This window comes from Phascolarctos cinereus, unplaced genomic scaffold (genome assembly GCF_003287225.1).
Source record: "Phascolarctos cinereus isolate Bilbo 61053 unplaced genomic scaffold, phaCin_HiC Scaffold_2;HRSCAF=192, whole genome shotgun sequence".
NCBI lineage: Eukaryota > Metazoa > Chordata > Mammalia > Diprotodontia > Phascolarctidae > Phascolarctos > Phascolarctos cinereus.
The window spans coordinates 315272173-315284499 of NW_027555625.1; the positions used below are offsets into that span (position 1 = coordinate 315272173).

General features: G+C 39.6%; 1 protein-coding gene across 1 annotated transcript in view; it reads left to right on the top strand.

Moving 5' to 3' along the window:
• DNMT3B (DNA methyltransferase 3 beta) overlaps window positions 1-12327 on the top strand; it is a 36860-nt gene that overhangs the window by 20218 nt on the left and 4315 nt on the right. Inside the window, exons 13-19 of the mRNA XM_020990819.2 lie at window positions 1579-1762; window positions 3792-3876; window positions 5576-5721; window positions 6110-6200; window positions 7943-8091; window positions 8902-8987; window positions 12103-12172. Coding sequence (XP_020846478.1) covers window positions 1579-1762; window positions 3792-3876; window positions 5576-5721; window positions 6110-6200; window positions 7943-8091; window positions 8902-8987; window positions 12103-12172 — 811 coding nt within the window. The remainder of the gene's footprint in view (window positions 1-1578; window positions 1763-3791; window positions 3877-5575; window positions 5722-6109; window positions 6201-7942; window positions 8092-8901; window positions 8988-12102; window positions 12173-12327) is intronic.

Here is a 12327-nt window from a genome sequence, read left to right on the forward strand (position 1 = left end):
TGATGTGCCTGGAACCTTTGGTTAATAATAGTCTATAAATGGGTGGCTAGGTGGAAAAGTAGATAGAGCACTAGGCCTGTAGTCAGGAAGACCTAAGTTTAAATCTGGGTTCAGACACTTATTAGCTGTGTAATTCTAGGCACGTCACTTAACCCTGTTTGCCTTAGTTTTCTTATTTGTAAAATGAACTGGAGAAGGAAATGGCAAGCCACTCCATTATCTTTGTTAAGAAAACCCAAACACGACTGAAAGGACTGAATAACAGGAACAACAAAAGTCCCAATAAACATTTAATAATCATCTACTATGTGCCAGGCAGGCACTGTGCACAGAACTGGGGATGCAAATATGAAAAAGAGAACAGTCTTTGTTTTCAGTCCAAAAAGGTGAAAAATGGGAGGGGAAAGAGGGGAGAAGGAGAGGGGCATAGATGCCCAAAGTAGTGCAGCCAGGTGAGAAGTGGGATTTTCTGAGCTGAGCTGCCTCCTTTGGAGGTCATGGCTCTACCTTTAAATTAGAGGGGCAGAAGGCTAGTGATGAGGAAGTATACCAAGGCTGATAGGATCTTGTAGGGTGTTGAAGTTTTCCCAGTAATGGCCTTCCTGGACATGGTGGGAAAGCCAGAGAAGTTGCAGAGGGGTATAGCCAGTTAAGAAATGTCTTGGTCAAAGGCTTTTAATGGTGAATCATTTCCCTCACATTTGTTGCAAATTGTTTCTCAGAAAAGTTTAAACAATTTTTATGTGCTCATATGAATAGTTAGGTTAGGATGTCTACAGAGAGTTTTTTCATTTTAGGTAATAGTATTCAGAGCTAGAAATGGTCCTTCTGGTCAAAAATTCTCTTTGCAAATATGAGATGAGAGCTATGGCTGCAGAGACCATAAGGAATAGCCTTCAAACTAGGGGGCTTTTGAGACCCAGGTCAGTGTGTTTTCCCAAACCTGATAGTTAAAATGTGAATTTCCTTCTACTGGAGACCATCGGATACTGCTTTCCAGAGTAGATTATCTCCTTCCAGCTCTCCTAGATTTATTTATGGCTTTTCCTAGTTAAAACACAGCTCATTGCTTAAATAGAAGGCTTTTTAATATGCATGCCTAACTTTTTAGTTAGTTGGTAAAAAGGAAAATGATTTCCTAACTTCCCAATCATTGGAGGTCTTCAGGTGAGCACCTGACATCAGGAATGTTGTAGGGGTTTCTATTTTAGGATTTTGAGATAGAAGTTTAGAGTGGATTTAGAGGTAAAGTGCAAATCCCCCTTCATTGGACAGATAAAGAGGTGATATCATGGAAGGGGTCCCTGATTTGACTAATATCTGACAATGAACTGTCTAGTTCTTTGATTCTAGTGGCAAAAATGGAGAAGATCTGGAGCAGGGTGTGTGTGTGTGTGTGGGAGGGGTTGGGTTGGGGGTGGGGGTGGGGCAGGCAGAGGGAAGTTGGTTAAATGGATACAGTAGCCTGGCTCAGCCTTCTTGTGTCCGCTGGGCTTTGAGGATGCTCAAGAGCCAAGGTAGCTGTAATATGTAGAAGTGCTTTGCCTAACCCTTTTCTCTCCTCACTCCTGGGCACAGGTGTTTTTGTGTCGAATGCCTGGATGTGCTGGTTGGGGCAGGGACATCAGCCAGTGCCAAAGCACAAGAGCCCTGGAGTTGTTACATGTGCCAGCCTCAGCGGTGCTATGGGGTCTTACAGCGTCGGAAGGACTGGAACATTCGCCTTCAGGAATTTTTCACCAATGACAAAGCTCAGGAATATGTAAGGCGTTTGTGGGGTTTCTCATCCATGGTGTGTATACACACACACACACACACACACACACACACACACACACACGAGGTAATTGTCACAACATGTTTGGCTGGGCATAGTTTTTGAATCCTCAAGTCTCAGCTTTGACACTGAAGCTTCATGGGCTCTTAAAGGAAGGCTAGGAATTCATATAGCTATTTAAAGAATGGGTGTGTATGGGAGAAAGTAATCCAATCAACTGAATGTAACTCAATTCCCTTAATAGTTTTTTTCTGGGGACATAGTTTCAAAGAATAAAGTGTATTGTAGTTTTTAGAAAGGGAATGCCCACTAACTTTTTGTCATGGATAAGGTATAGGATTTTAGAACTTGAATGTTAAAAGAGACCTTAAGGTATTGCAATCTTTCCATTTATGGAAGAGGCCTAGGGGTTAAGTGACTTTCCCAAGGTCATCTAATAAATCATACTGGTGTCTCTGACAAGGTTAGAAATTTTATCACTTTTGCTTCTGTTCTATGGTACCTCAGTTTCATTCTCTGTAAAAAAAAAAAAGTTAAATGTCATGAAAAAACTGAAAATATTCCATATGAATAGTTTGGTGTCTTAGAGAAATGACAGTGCCAGACACTGCATTCCTCTGGCAAAATGAATCTGCCTGAGGGTGAATTTTTGTGAGAAAGGACTCTATTTGTATAAGATTACAAAATCATGAGGCAATCTGGGACACTGAAAAAAAGCAGCTTCTTGCTGCTAATTGCACTTTGTCCTTTTATTGGGCTCTACCTCCAATACCAAAGCTCTACTGTCACTTAAGGTTCTGAGCTCAGGATTTTAGACGTCAGGATACAACCAGGGCTCTCTAGAAAGATTTCCATCTGGCAGAGTTTGGAGAACAATAAAAATTTATTTTAAAAAAATTCCCTACAAGATTCCCTTCTCAACAGTTTTGCCAGAACAGCTTTAAGAAGCAGCCTTCATAATGAATCCCAAATCTTTGGCTGGTTCTTATCATATAGGCCTGCCCAGGCAGGTTTCATTTTGAAAGATATTTATGTGAACTCTCACCAACAAGCAAATTGAATGGTCTCCATTGATCAGTCTGTGAGAAACAGACAAGTTGTGTACAGTAGCTGTGTCAGAATGCACTCCACAGACTGGGAAAAGGCCATAACCATAAACTCTGGAAAGCAATAGGCATACTGAGTTTGCCTGCCATACCCAATTTTGGCAAGAAGCTTATGTAATGTTCTTTCTTTTAAGATGGTGACCAATACTATCAATCAATCAATCAATCAATGTTAATTTTGTGCCTTTTATATGCCAGGCACTGTGCTAAGGACCAGGAATATAAAAAGGAGGCAAAAGATAGTGCTTGTCCTCAAAATCTTCACAGACAAGCAAAACAAATTTACTCATTGCCTTTGCCTAAAACATATGTCTCAGTTTGTGCCCTGTCCATCTCCTCTTTGTCAGAAGTGGGTAGTATTTTGTCATGAATGTTCTGGGATCAAGGCAAAAGGGTATGTATAGCTAAATAACTTTTTGAGCATAATTCCAGATAAATAGTTCCTTAAATGTCTGGACTAATTCATAGCTCCACCAACAATGTTTAGTCATTAAGTGTCTGGCCACCTGAGGAAAAAAGGGGAAAAAACATAGCATAGATCAGTTGTGGTAGTTTATTCACAGATATTTGTTTTGTAGAGTGGGTCTGTGATACCCTGGGGACAGGTTTTTTTATGGTTAACAAGGGCAGGCTGGGAACACAAATTGTTATTGATCCCCGTGGCGAATTGTTTTGTTCCAAAACTTCTGAGTTGAACAATTAACTGTCAGTAGTGCTACATGAGGGTCTATTTCTTTGTGTGGCAGTAATTGAATAAAAGATGAGGAATCTGACTGAAAATATGATTAAAAAACTAGGATCTTGTCAAATAGAATGTAGCTTATTTCAGTCAGAAAAATAAATCCCAATAGTTGCTCAGTAACCTGGTACCTGCTTCTTAATTATTGTACTATTATCTTGTTGGACAGGCAGTTCCAAAACTGTATCCAGCAGTACCTGCATCAAGGAGACGACCAATCAGGGTTCTGTCCCTTTTTGATGGTATAGCTACAGGTGAGTCTTCTGAAAATGCTCCTGACCTACTTCCTCCTGAGTCTGGGATGATAGTGAGGATGGTGGCCTATCCATCTCCATTTCTGTGGCAGTGAAATTCCTCTCTGGTCCTTTTCCACAGTCCCAGTCTACAATTAGTGGGTGTGGGAGAAATGAGAAAAGTCTGTAATTTTTAAACTTCCTTTGTCCACAAAATGGAGGAAATATCTGAAGTTATTTATGATTTTATGCTGCAAATCAGGGAAGTGTAATAAAAATGGCCATCCCTGTTCTCAAGGAATTCACATTAGAGAGTCCTTAATAGGCGGGATCTGTTTTAGCTTGCCTGTCAGAGGAGGCTTGATGGGAGAAGTTGGGACCTAGCTAGCCTTGAAGGCAGAACAAGAATTTTAGCTGCATTTATTTAAGAGAATTTAAAAAATTATTAAACATGTAGTATATTGTGTCCAAGGTCTGTGTGTTGTAGGTAAAGAATCCCTGCTTATATTTTACTGGTTGGAAGGTACCTTTTATACTAATAAATAAATGGAAAAGATCTGAGATTTAAACAGTTATTGGTTATGATTTAAAGCACTTCAAACTGCAGGGAATGAGATTAAAATGGAATCTGGTAGGTGTTATATATAAGCTGAGTCTTCAAAGAGTTGGAGTGTTTCCAAGCATGAGGGAAGACATCCCATGCAAAGCATAGTAGGAGTTGGAATGCTTGGGGACTGGTGAATAGGCAGGGAACATACTTCCAGGTTATAAGTAATGACAGCCTGACCTAGGCCTTTTCAGTTAAGAGAAGATAGAAATAGAGCTCTTATGTAATTATAGAACACTTGATCAAGGCAAGAATTCTGCTGGAAATATGTGGGCATATTTAATACTCCATTTGTTCCCCTTTCTCCTTAACCCCACACCAAACAGGGTTACTTTTGATTTGACCTTGATCTGAACTCTCATGGGCCCCTCCATGGGGGTGACCCTTAGCTCCTGCTATGCTAATGGAACATTTGTTCTGCCAGACCCTCCCAAGCTGCAGGCTTAGCATTCCTGTCCCTGGTAGACTAAATACTCTTATCTTTCAAGAAGAAGCCTAGATAAATGAAAAAAAGGATCACCACAAAAGGGCCACTGATCCCATTATAACCTATTTGACCTTTAAGGGACCACAGTTCAAGCTTTTCTACTTAAAAGCGGTGTGCTCTTGGGGAAGCCACAAGTTTCTCTGCTCTTTGGGAATGAGATAGCATGGACCACATACACATCTGTGAGCCCTTCCAGCTCCCCCAGTTAGTTAGTTTATAGCCAAACCATGAATGAAGAGGTTCACATCTCTTGCACCCTAATGCTTCATTTACTTTGTTTTTAAGGGTTATTCCTTCTACTTATCCCACTTCCTCCATGTCCTAGTAGATAATTTTCTGAGTTGTAGACATGTGCCAATCATCTAATGACCCTCTTTAGTATTTGTTAAAGATGTTCCTCAACTTAAAGTTTGCCACTTGGTGGCTTGGCTCATGGTTAAAGTCTTTACATTCAGAGCTTATGCTTTTCTTGGATCTCTCTCATAATTTTTTTTTTGGGGCAGCAAGTGAGTACCTTGTCACTTTTGCTTCCAGATGAGGCATCCATGTGTATATAAATTGACCAGCCCCTAAAGGGGCAAGAATAGTGAATGAGTCCTCGTTGCTTTCCTCTCTGCCTTTGACAGGCTACTTAGTGCTAAAAGATTTGGGTATCAAGGTAGACAAGTACATTGCTTCAGAGATCTGTGAAGATTCCATTGCTGTTGGGACAGTCAAGCATGGAGGGATCATCAAATACGTTCATGATGTCAGGAACATCACAAAGCGTCAGGTGAGTGAATGTTTCTTCTCTCCCCCAACATACTCTTAGGCTCAGGTTAACTTAGTAGCTACAGGTCTAGTTGGAGGATTTTTTGACTGGACCCTTAGTCCATATATGTTTGGATGTAGAAACTGACTACAGGTTTCTTTCTTGGCTTTCTGAAAGGATGTGTTTTGGTGTCCTGTCTTTCTTGGTATATGCGTGGTATATATGTGTATACCCTACTTAGTGGTGGAAAGACTACCTTTGTAGTTGGATTGGGGGAACAAAAGGCTTAGTTTTGAATATATAGAAGCATCTCTTAATTAAAATCTATGTGCATCAGTGGAGTGGGAATCTGGTAGGAAGATAGTAGTATCTCTTGTATATGACATCTCTTGACTTATTTGTTTCTCAGATTGATGAATGGGGACCTTTCGATTTGCTTATTGGTGGAAGTCCATGCAATGATCTTTCAAATGTGAATCCTGCCAGAAAGGGCCTGTATGGTGAGAACCATTATTTCTGGGTTTTCTGAGGGGTTTGAGTGGTTTCCCAAGGGAGTGTGTTTTCATGCAGAGAAAATCCAATGGTTTGGGTTCATTACAAAGGTTACCCTCTTTAATCTGTCCTAGCAAAGATACTAAAACTGTAAACTTGTGAGGGTCTTTTTTTTTTAATAAAATTTTATTGCCCTTAACAGATTTTGGTACCCTTAGGTCAAGCTTGCGCAACATTCGGCCCTGCTTACGGTTTACATACTGCTTTTGGTCCCGAGAAAGGATTTCAGGCAGCTCACAAAAAATGTAGAGGATGTGAAATAGGCCTGCACAGCATACTGCCCACGGGCCACTTTGGCAGGCCACCAGCAGCCTATGGGCCATATGTTGTACAGGTCTGCCTTAGGTCAAACTTTAAAAAAAAAAAAGAAAAATTCATTTTTGTTGATATCTTTGGTTTTTATATTGCTTAAATTTTCCCCATGCCCATCCTCCTCTTCCCTCTCCAAGCCATTTCATGTAACAATGACTATTTTTAGAAAAATGATCACTTTTTACATCACTAAAATTTCCCCCAGTATTCCCCACTTGCCAGAGAGCCACTCCTTGCAATGGAATATCTTTACAGGAAAAAAAATCGGCATAATTAATGTATCAAAAAAAATCTGAAAATACGTGTGGTGTATAACACCCAGGGACCTCTGTAAAGAATTGGAGCAGTAGATGCATCTTCCATCTCATTTGGAACCATGCTTGTTCTCTGTAGTTTTGCTTTTGATTGATCTGTGGTTCTTTCAGGTTTTATTTTTATGGTAGTCATAGTGTATATTTTGCTTTCTTTGCTGTACTTACTTCATTTATCTGCATCATTTTTGTGATAGTAAAGAATTGGAAAGTAGAGGCCCATTGATTGGGGAATGATTAAATAAAATATGGCACTTGAGTTAAAGGACCAATACATTAAAAAAAATCTGAAAATTTATGCAATATCCCATACCTGTGGACCATAAACTAAATATGCTCTAAGTGTTATAGTATCTTAAATTCCTAAAGAAAAAAAATACCATATTGCAAGAAGATAGACACTATAATAGTTTTAATGTTTCTTTCTCAGATTTGGATTAATCTTACAAAAAGGGAAAATACAGAATTGAACAAATTCTTGTGGGGTATTGCAGAATGATAGACTCTTATACTTGGAGTAGACATTAGTTACTTCTTTATAGAATATTGAAAATGGAGGAAACCATGTATTTCATCTTGTCATTTTGTTGGTGAAGAAACCTAGTCCCTAGGAGATTGACTAAAACTCACTTAGCAAATCAGTGGCAAGCCTTGGCAAAGGTTATTCTCCCTTTTCAGCTTTATTTGCTGTCTTTCTGGCCAGAACCTGATTTTTATTTGTCTTGACCAGAGCAGTAGGATAAGTTTTAGATACGAAAAAGAATGAGGAGTCAAAGGGTCTTTTCTTAGCCAAAGGAGGTGGGAGGAGTTTTACAATCCCTTCTGGTTCTAAATTTTATGGTTTTCTATTAAAGTATTTCCAGGTAACCTTTATATAGCAAAGGGAAAGAGACAACATTAAAAAGGTTTGCTGCATTGGTATACAATTACAGGTTTTTAAGAATGGAGGGCACATCACTGAGTCTGCTATATACAAAAGATAGTGGGATCTGAAATTGAAAGGACTGGCATCTAGGAACTTCCTCTATCCTGATTTCCCTATTTTCTCTCTCATCTATCTGTAACAGAAGGCACGGGAAGGCTCTTCTTTGAATTCTACCATTTACTCAATTACACTCGCCCCAAAGAGGGAGATGAGCGCCCTTTCTTCTGGATGTTTGAGAATGTTGTGGCCATGAGAGTCAATGACAAAAGGGACATCTCAAGGTTTTTGGAGGTGAGTGATTTCATTACTTAGGTGAAAGGATGGTGGGATAGGATTATGAACTACCCTCAGATGTCTGGGGTCAGGGCAGTGGTACAAGAGATTGCATATCAATATTTAAAGTATCACTAATAGATTACTTCCCATAAAGGATGCTGGCTCTGTCCTAAGCTGCTGTGTTGATTTTTAATTGCCATCCTAAAGTTGTACTGAGGTTTGTTGTTTCCAGAATGCCAGAATCTACTTTCTTACCTCAAAAAGGTGCTTTTCAGCTTGGAGAATATCAGCTTTAGACCCTTCTAAGTGTGACCTTATTTATCCTCTTCCCCACCATACACCCATAATTTTTCAGATGAAATGTATGTGTTTGGGGAGGAGGGGAATAAGCTGTTACTTTAAGCTCTCTTCTGAGATCTCTCCAGCCCCATCCTCCTCCAGGACAAAAAGTGTAGATGGTTGTACCTCCCCACCCCCCTTGGTCATGTCCTGTTATACTTTAAGCTATAAATCTTTAGAATTCATGGTGACAATACTGCTCAGGCCTCTGTCCTGTGTAGTGCTATGATTAATAATCACTATTAATGATTCCAGGTTGGGAGGGTAGTTGTGGCGTGGACATAGCAGCCAAGGCCTCAGTACCCACCCCTAAGGCTTTTAGTCTCTAGAGACAATCCATTTATCCTCTAGGTCTTGGTTTTCCCTGCAAATATGTTTTGGATTAGATGACATCCCTTCCATGTCAGATCCCTAGTTACCCAGTTTATGTCAGTTCTATGTTGATATTTGGTTCCTTTTTTTTTTTTAATTTCCATTGGTCTACAGTGTAACCCAGTAATGATTGATGCCATCAAAGTCTCAGCTGCACACCGGGCCCGCTATTACTGGGGTAACCTGCCTGGGATGAACAGGTAACTAACTACCTCCTGGCTTCTCAGGTTTTGTATATCTACTGCTTGGGGGCCTGATAATGGACTTTTTACTGGGGCCTCTGACTGGAAAGCATTCTGAAGGACACTAGTACACAAATGTGCTTCTCTTAGCTCCCTCACCCCCATTTTAGGTGATGTGGAGAATATTTCACTTCTCCCATAGGATGGGTCAGGCAGGAGTGACATGAGAGAGACCACGTCACATCCTTGGTGTGGGTCCTAAGTTTTATAGATGTGGGAAGGGTGGTTGTTCCCCAGCCTATTTGAGTAAACTGATAGTTTCCTCTTGGTGGTAGGCCACATTGCATCCGTTATCCATTTAATTTACCTGTTTATTATAAGACTATGTTGGCTCTTAATGAACAACAATAGAAGGCTTCTCATTAGAAAGTTTCCTGTAAGACTGTGTTTCTAAGATGCATAGGTTGCCACGAGCTTCTTAGGATATTCCATGGATGGGAGTTTTACATTTTTTTGGTGGCTTCATTTTACCCTTCTAACATCCCACTTTTCCCTGTTTTTACTTTTCAAAAACTAAGAATCCTGTTCCTAATTTTATAAGTGATTTTAACTGGCTAGACTTGGGAGCAAGGGAAAAAGCTCTACTTGGTGACTTTTTAAGCCGTGATAGTAAATCTTTTTGTGAACTGGCAAGGTAGGGCCTTTAGGATTTTCATTAGTCTAATAAGATTTATTCCAGTAGGAGATTATGAGTTTGACCCTCGATAAGGTCAATAGTTCTCTTCTTGGCTCAATGAGATACAGTTGTAGGGTTGTTTTTGAAGTTTGAGAGATTTCCTCACCTTCATATGTAATTCTGTGTGGGCAGCATAGACAGACTAGTGAGGTGAGCTTACATATATGACTTAACCTATTCAAATCTGTCTTATCTCCTTCAAGCATTTAAATTTTTAGAGGGGAATGGGGAGAGAATTCCTTTCTGATTTATCAGATGAGTATATTTTACCCTAAACTATTACAGTTCAAGATGTATAGATTCAGAAGTGAGTCAGTTTTTCTTGGCAGTCCACAGAACTTTGTCATGTTTACCATCAGTGAATATATAAGTTATAATTCTTGTTCTGATTTGATTATATGAAAAGAAGGGAGACTCAAAGATCACAATAAATTTATATTGACTAGTGATTCAATTTCAAGTGATTACAAGTCCCAGGCTTGTAATGCCTGTCCTGTCTCTGACTTTCAAGTACAATATGTTCAACTGCCAATGTGATGTTGCTGAATACGAAGCATGGTAGTTGTGAAGATCACATTGATCATGTTGGAGAGAAAAAATGTGCATCTACCAAACGTTATCACAGTTTGTTATCTTTGGATATTTATAGCTGAAGGCCTATTTATTGAGATTCAACAAAGCAAGTTCATATTGTGTGCCAAATACTTGGCCACAAGATAAAATGAGCCCTTTCTTCAACCAGCTTACCTTTCAGTGGTATATTAGATTTATTCTTTCCAGCTCTAGAAGGTTATATTAGACTTAGCAGACAAAACACAGAGATATTCAGATTTTTGACTCCACTCTATGATAACATAGGTGTTCCTTCTGGAAGTAGTGATCTTCTTGTAAAGGAATTGCTGACTGCTATGGTCAATAGTCAACGTATGGATGTGATTCTAGAAGTGAGAATTTGGAAGATTAGATAATGTTGAAGGTCCCTTTCTGGTCCTTTGTTGTTTGGGAATTTCTAAGGAAGGACATTCAGAGCATGAAGTTTCATATTCTCCACTCCCACAAAAGGGAAGGGTGTTAAGTAAGCTTTATTTTTGTTTTTGGAGCTATGTAACCATTGAGAACCAGGTGTAGAGTCCTTTTGTTAGCCTTATAGAGAAAGGGGCCTGGCTTGACAGATGTCTAATGCTTTAATCCCTGAATTGGTGGAATACCCTTTATTACACTTATGTCTGTGGTTTCTTGCTGTTAAATTTTGCTTGTAGTAGCAGTCCAGTAGGAATCTTTTTAATTACAATTTTGAATAAATAGTATATGGTCATAGAACCTTAATGTGTGTGTGTGTGTGTGTGTGTGTGTGTGTGTGTGTGTGTGTGTGTACACAGCCAAATTTTGGGAATTGGTTCTCTAATAATACTCAACCCAGGGTTGAAAATTTTCTGGGAATTAGTCATTGCAGTATAGTTTGGTTGGGATCATGTAACTGGGCTTCTATATTTCCTGGACATGCATAGATATTTGAGGTCATTTTCTATTATCCTGTCAGCATTTAGATGAAGTAACTGAGGCCCTGAGTAAGGAGAGTGATTTATTCATCATGATTCAGTGCAAGAACCAGGGTTCTCATAAATTGTCCTCCCCTTTATGTCAAGTTACTCCCAATGGCATCGGGTTTTATTTAGAATTCTGGACATTTCCTTTCCTATCTATGCACATCAGTAATACCCTTTCCTGCACTGTGGTGTGGACAAAGTTGCTTCCCTTCTCTGTACCATGAGTCACTTGCTTCATGAACTAGGTAATGTGATTGCTTTTTATTCTAAATCCTGGATTCCTTTCACTGCACTACATTTCCTCTTAAGTCTCTTTTAGCTACAGAGTTTTAGAACTGTAGCCAGGAAGCTTTTCTCTATTTCAATATGCTCTCCCTAACAAGTAATTGTGAGATCTCCTCTTGATGATCTCCAGATAGGAGAGTTTCGATAAGGCTGAGGGAGCCTAGTCTAGATCTATACAGCTCTAATTTTCATTATTTGCCTCTTCTATTTAGCCTTTCACATTTTTGAATGAAACCATCACTTGTGTGGTGCCCCACTCTTTCCCCTCTCCCAAAGTCCATTTTCCAGTCGTAATGACTCCAGTCATTCTCCTTGTCCCTTTTCTCCACCCATGCCTCTTAAAAAAATTGCTACTAAGGCCAATCCTTGAGGTATGTTCTCATCTTCTTTTAGAGCCTCTGCTTCTATTCATGCAGCTTTTGGGCTGCCTTATCAAATTGTTTCATTGCTTGCTACTCTTAACGCTATTTGAGTTTGTAAAGGGATCACTGGCTTAGAAGGCGATTGGAAGCAGAGTAGATTCATTTGTGGACTGTAGAACATAATGAGTTTTGGCTGTTCCCAGGCCGGTGATAGCATCAAAGACCGATAAACTCGAGCTTCAGGACTGCCTGGAGTACAATAGGATAGCGAAGGTAAGCTTGTTCTGAAACAGTATCCTCTTCATTTTGAATACCTGTGTGCCCTTGTACAAGGGTCTAAGGATTTGATGTCTAAGGGTCCTTTCTCTTAGGAAAGGAATATCCCTTTGGATTCCTTAATTTGAGGTCTTTGTCTTTTTCCAGTGCCC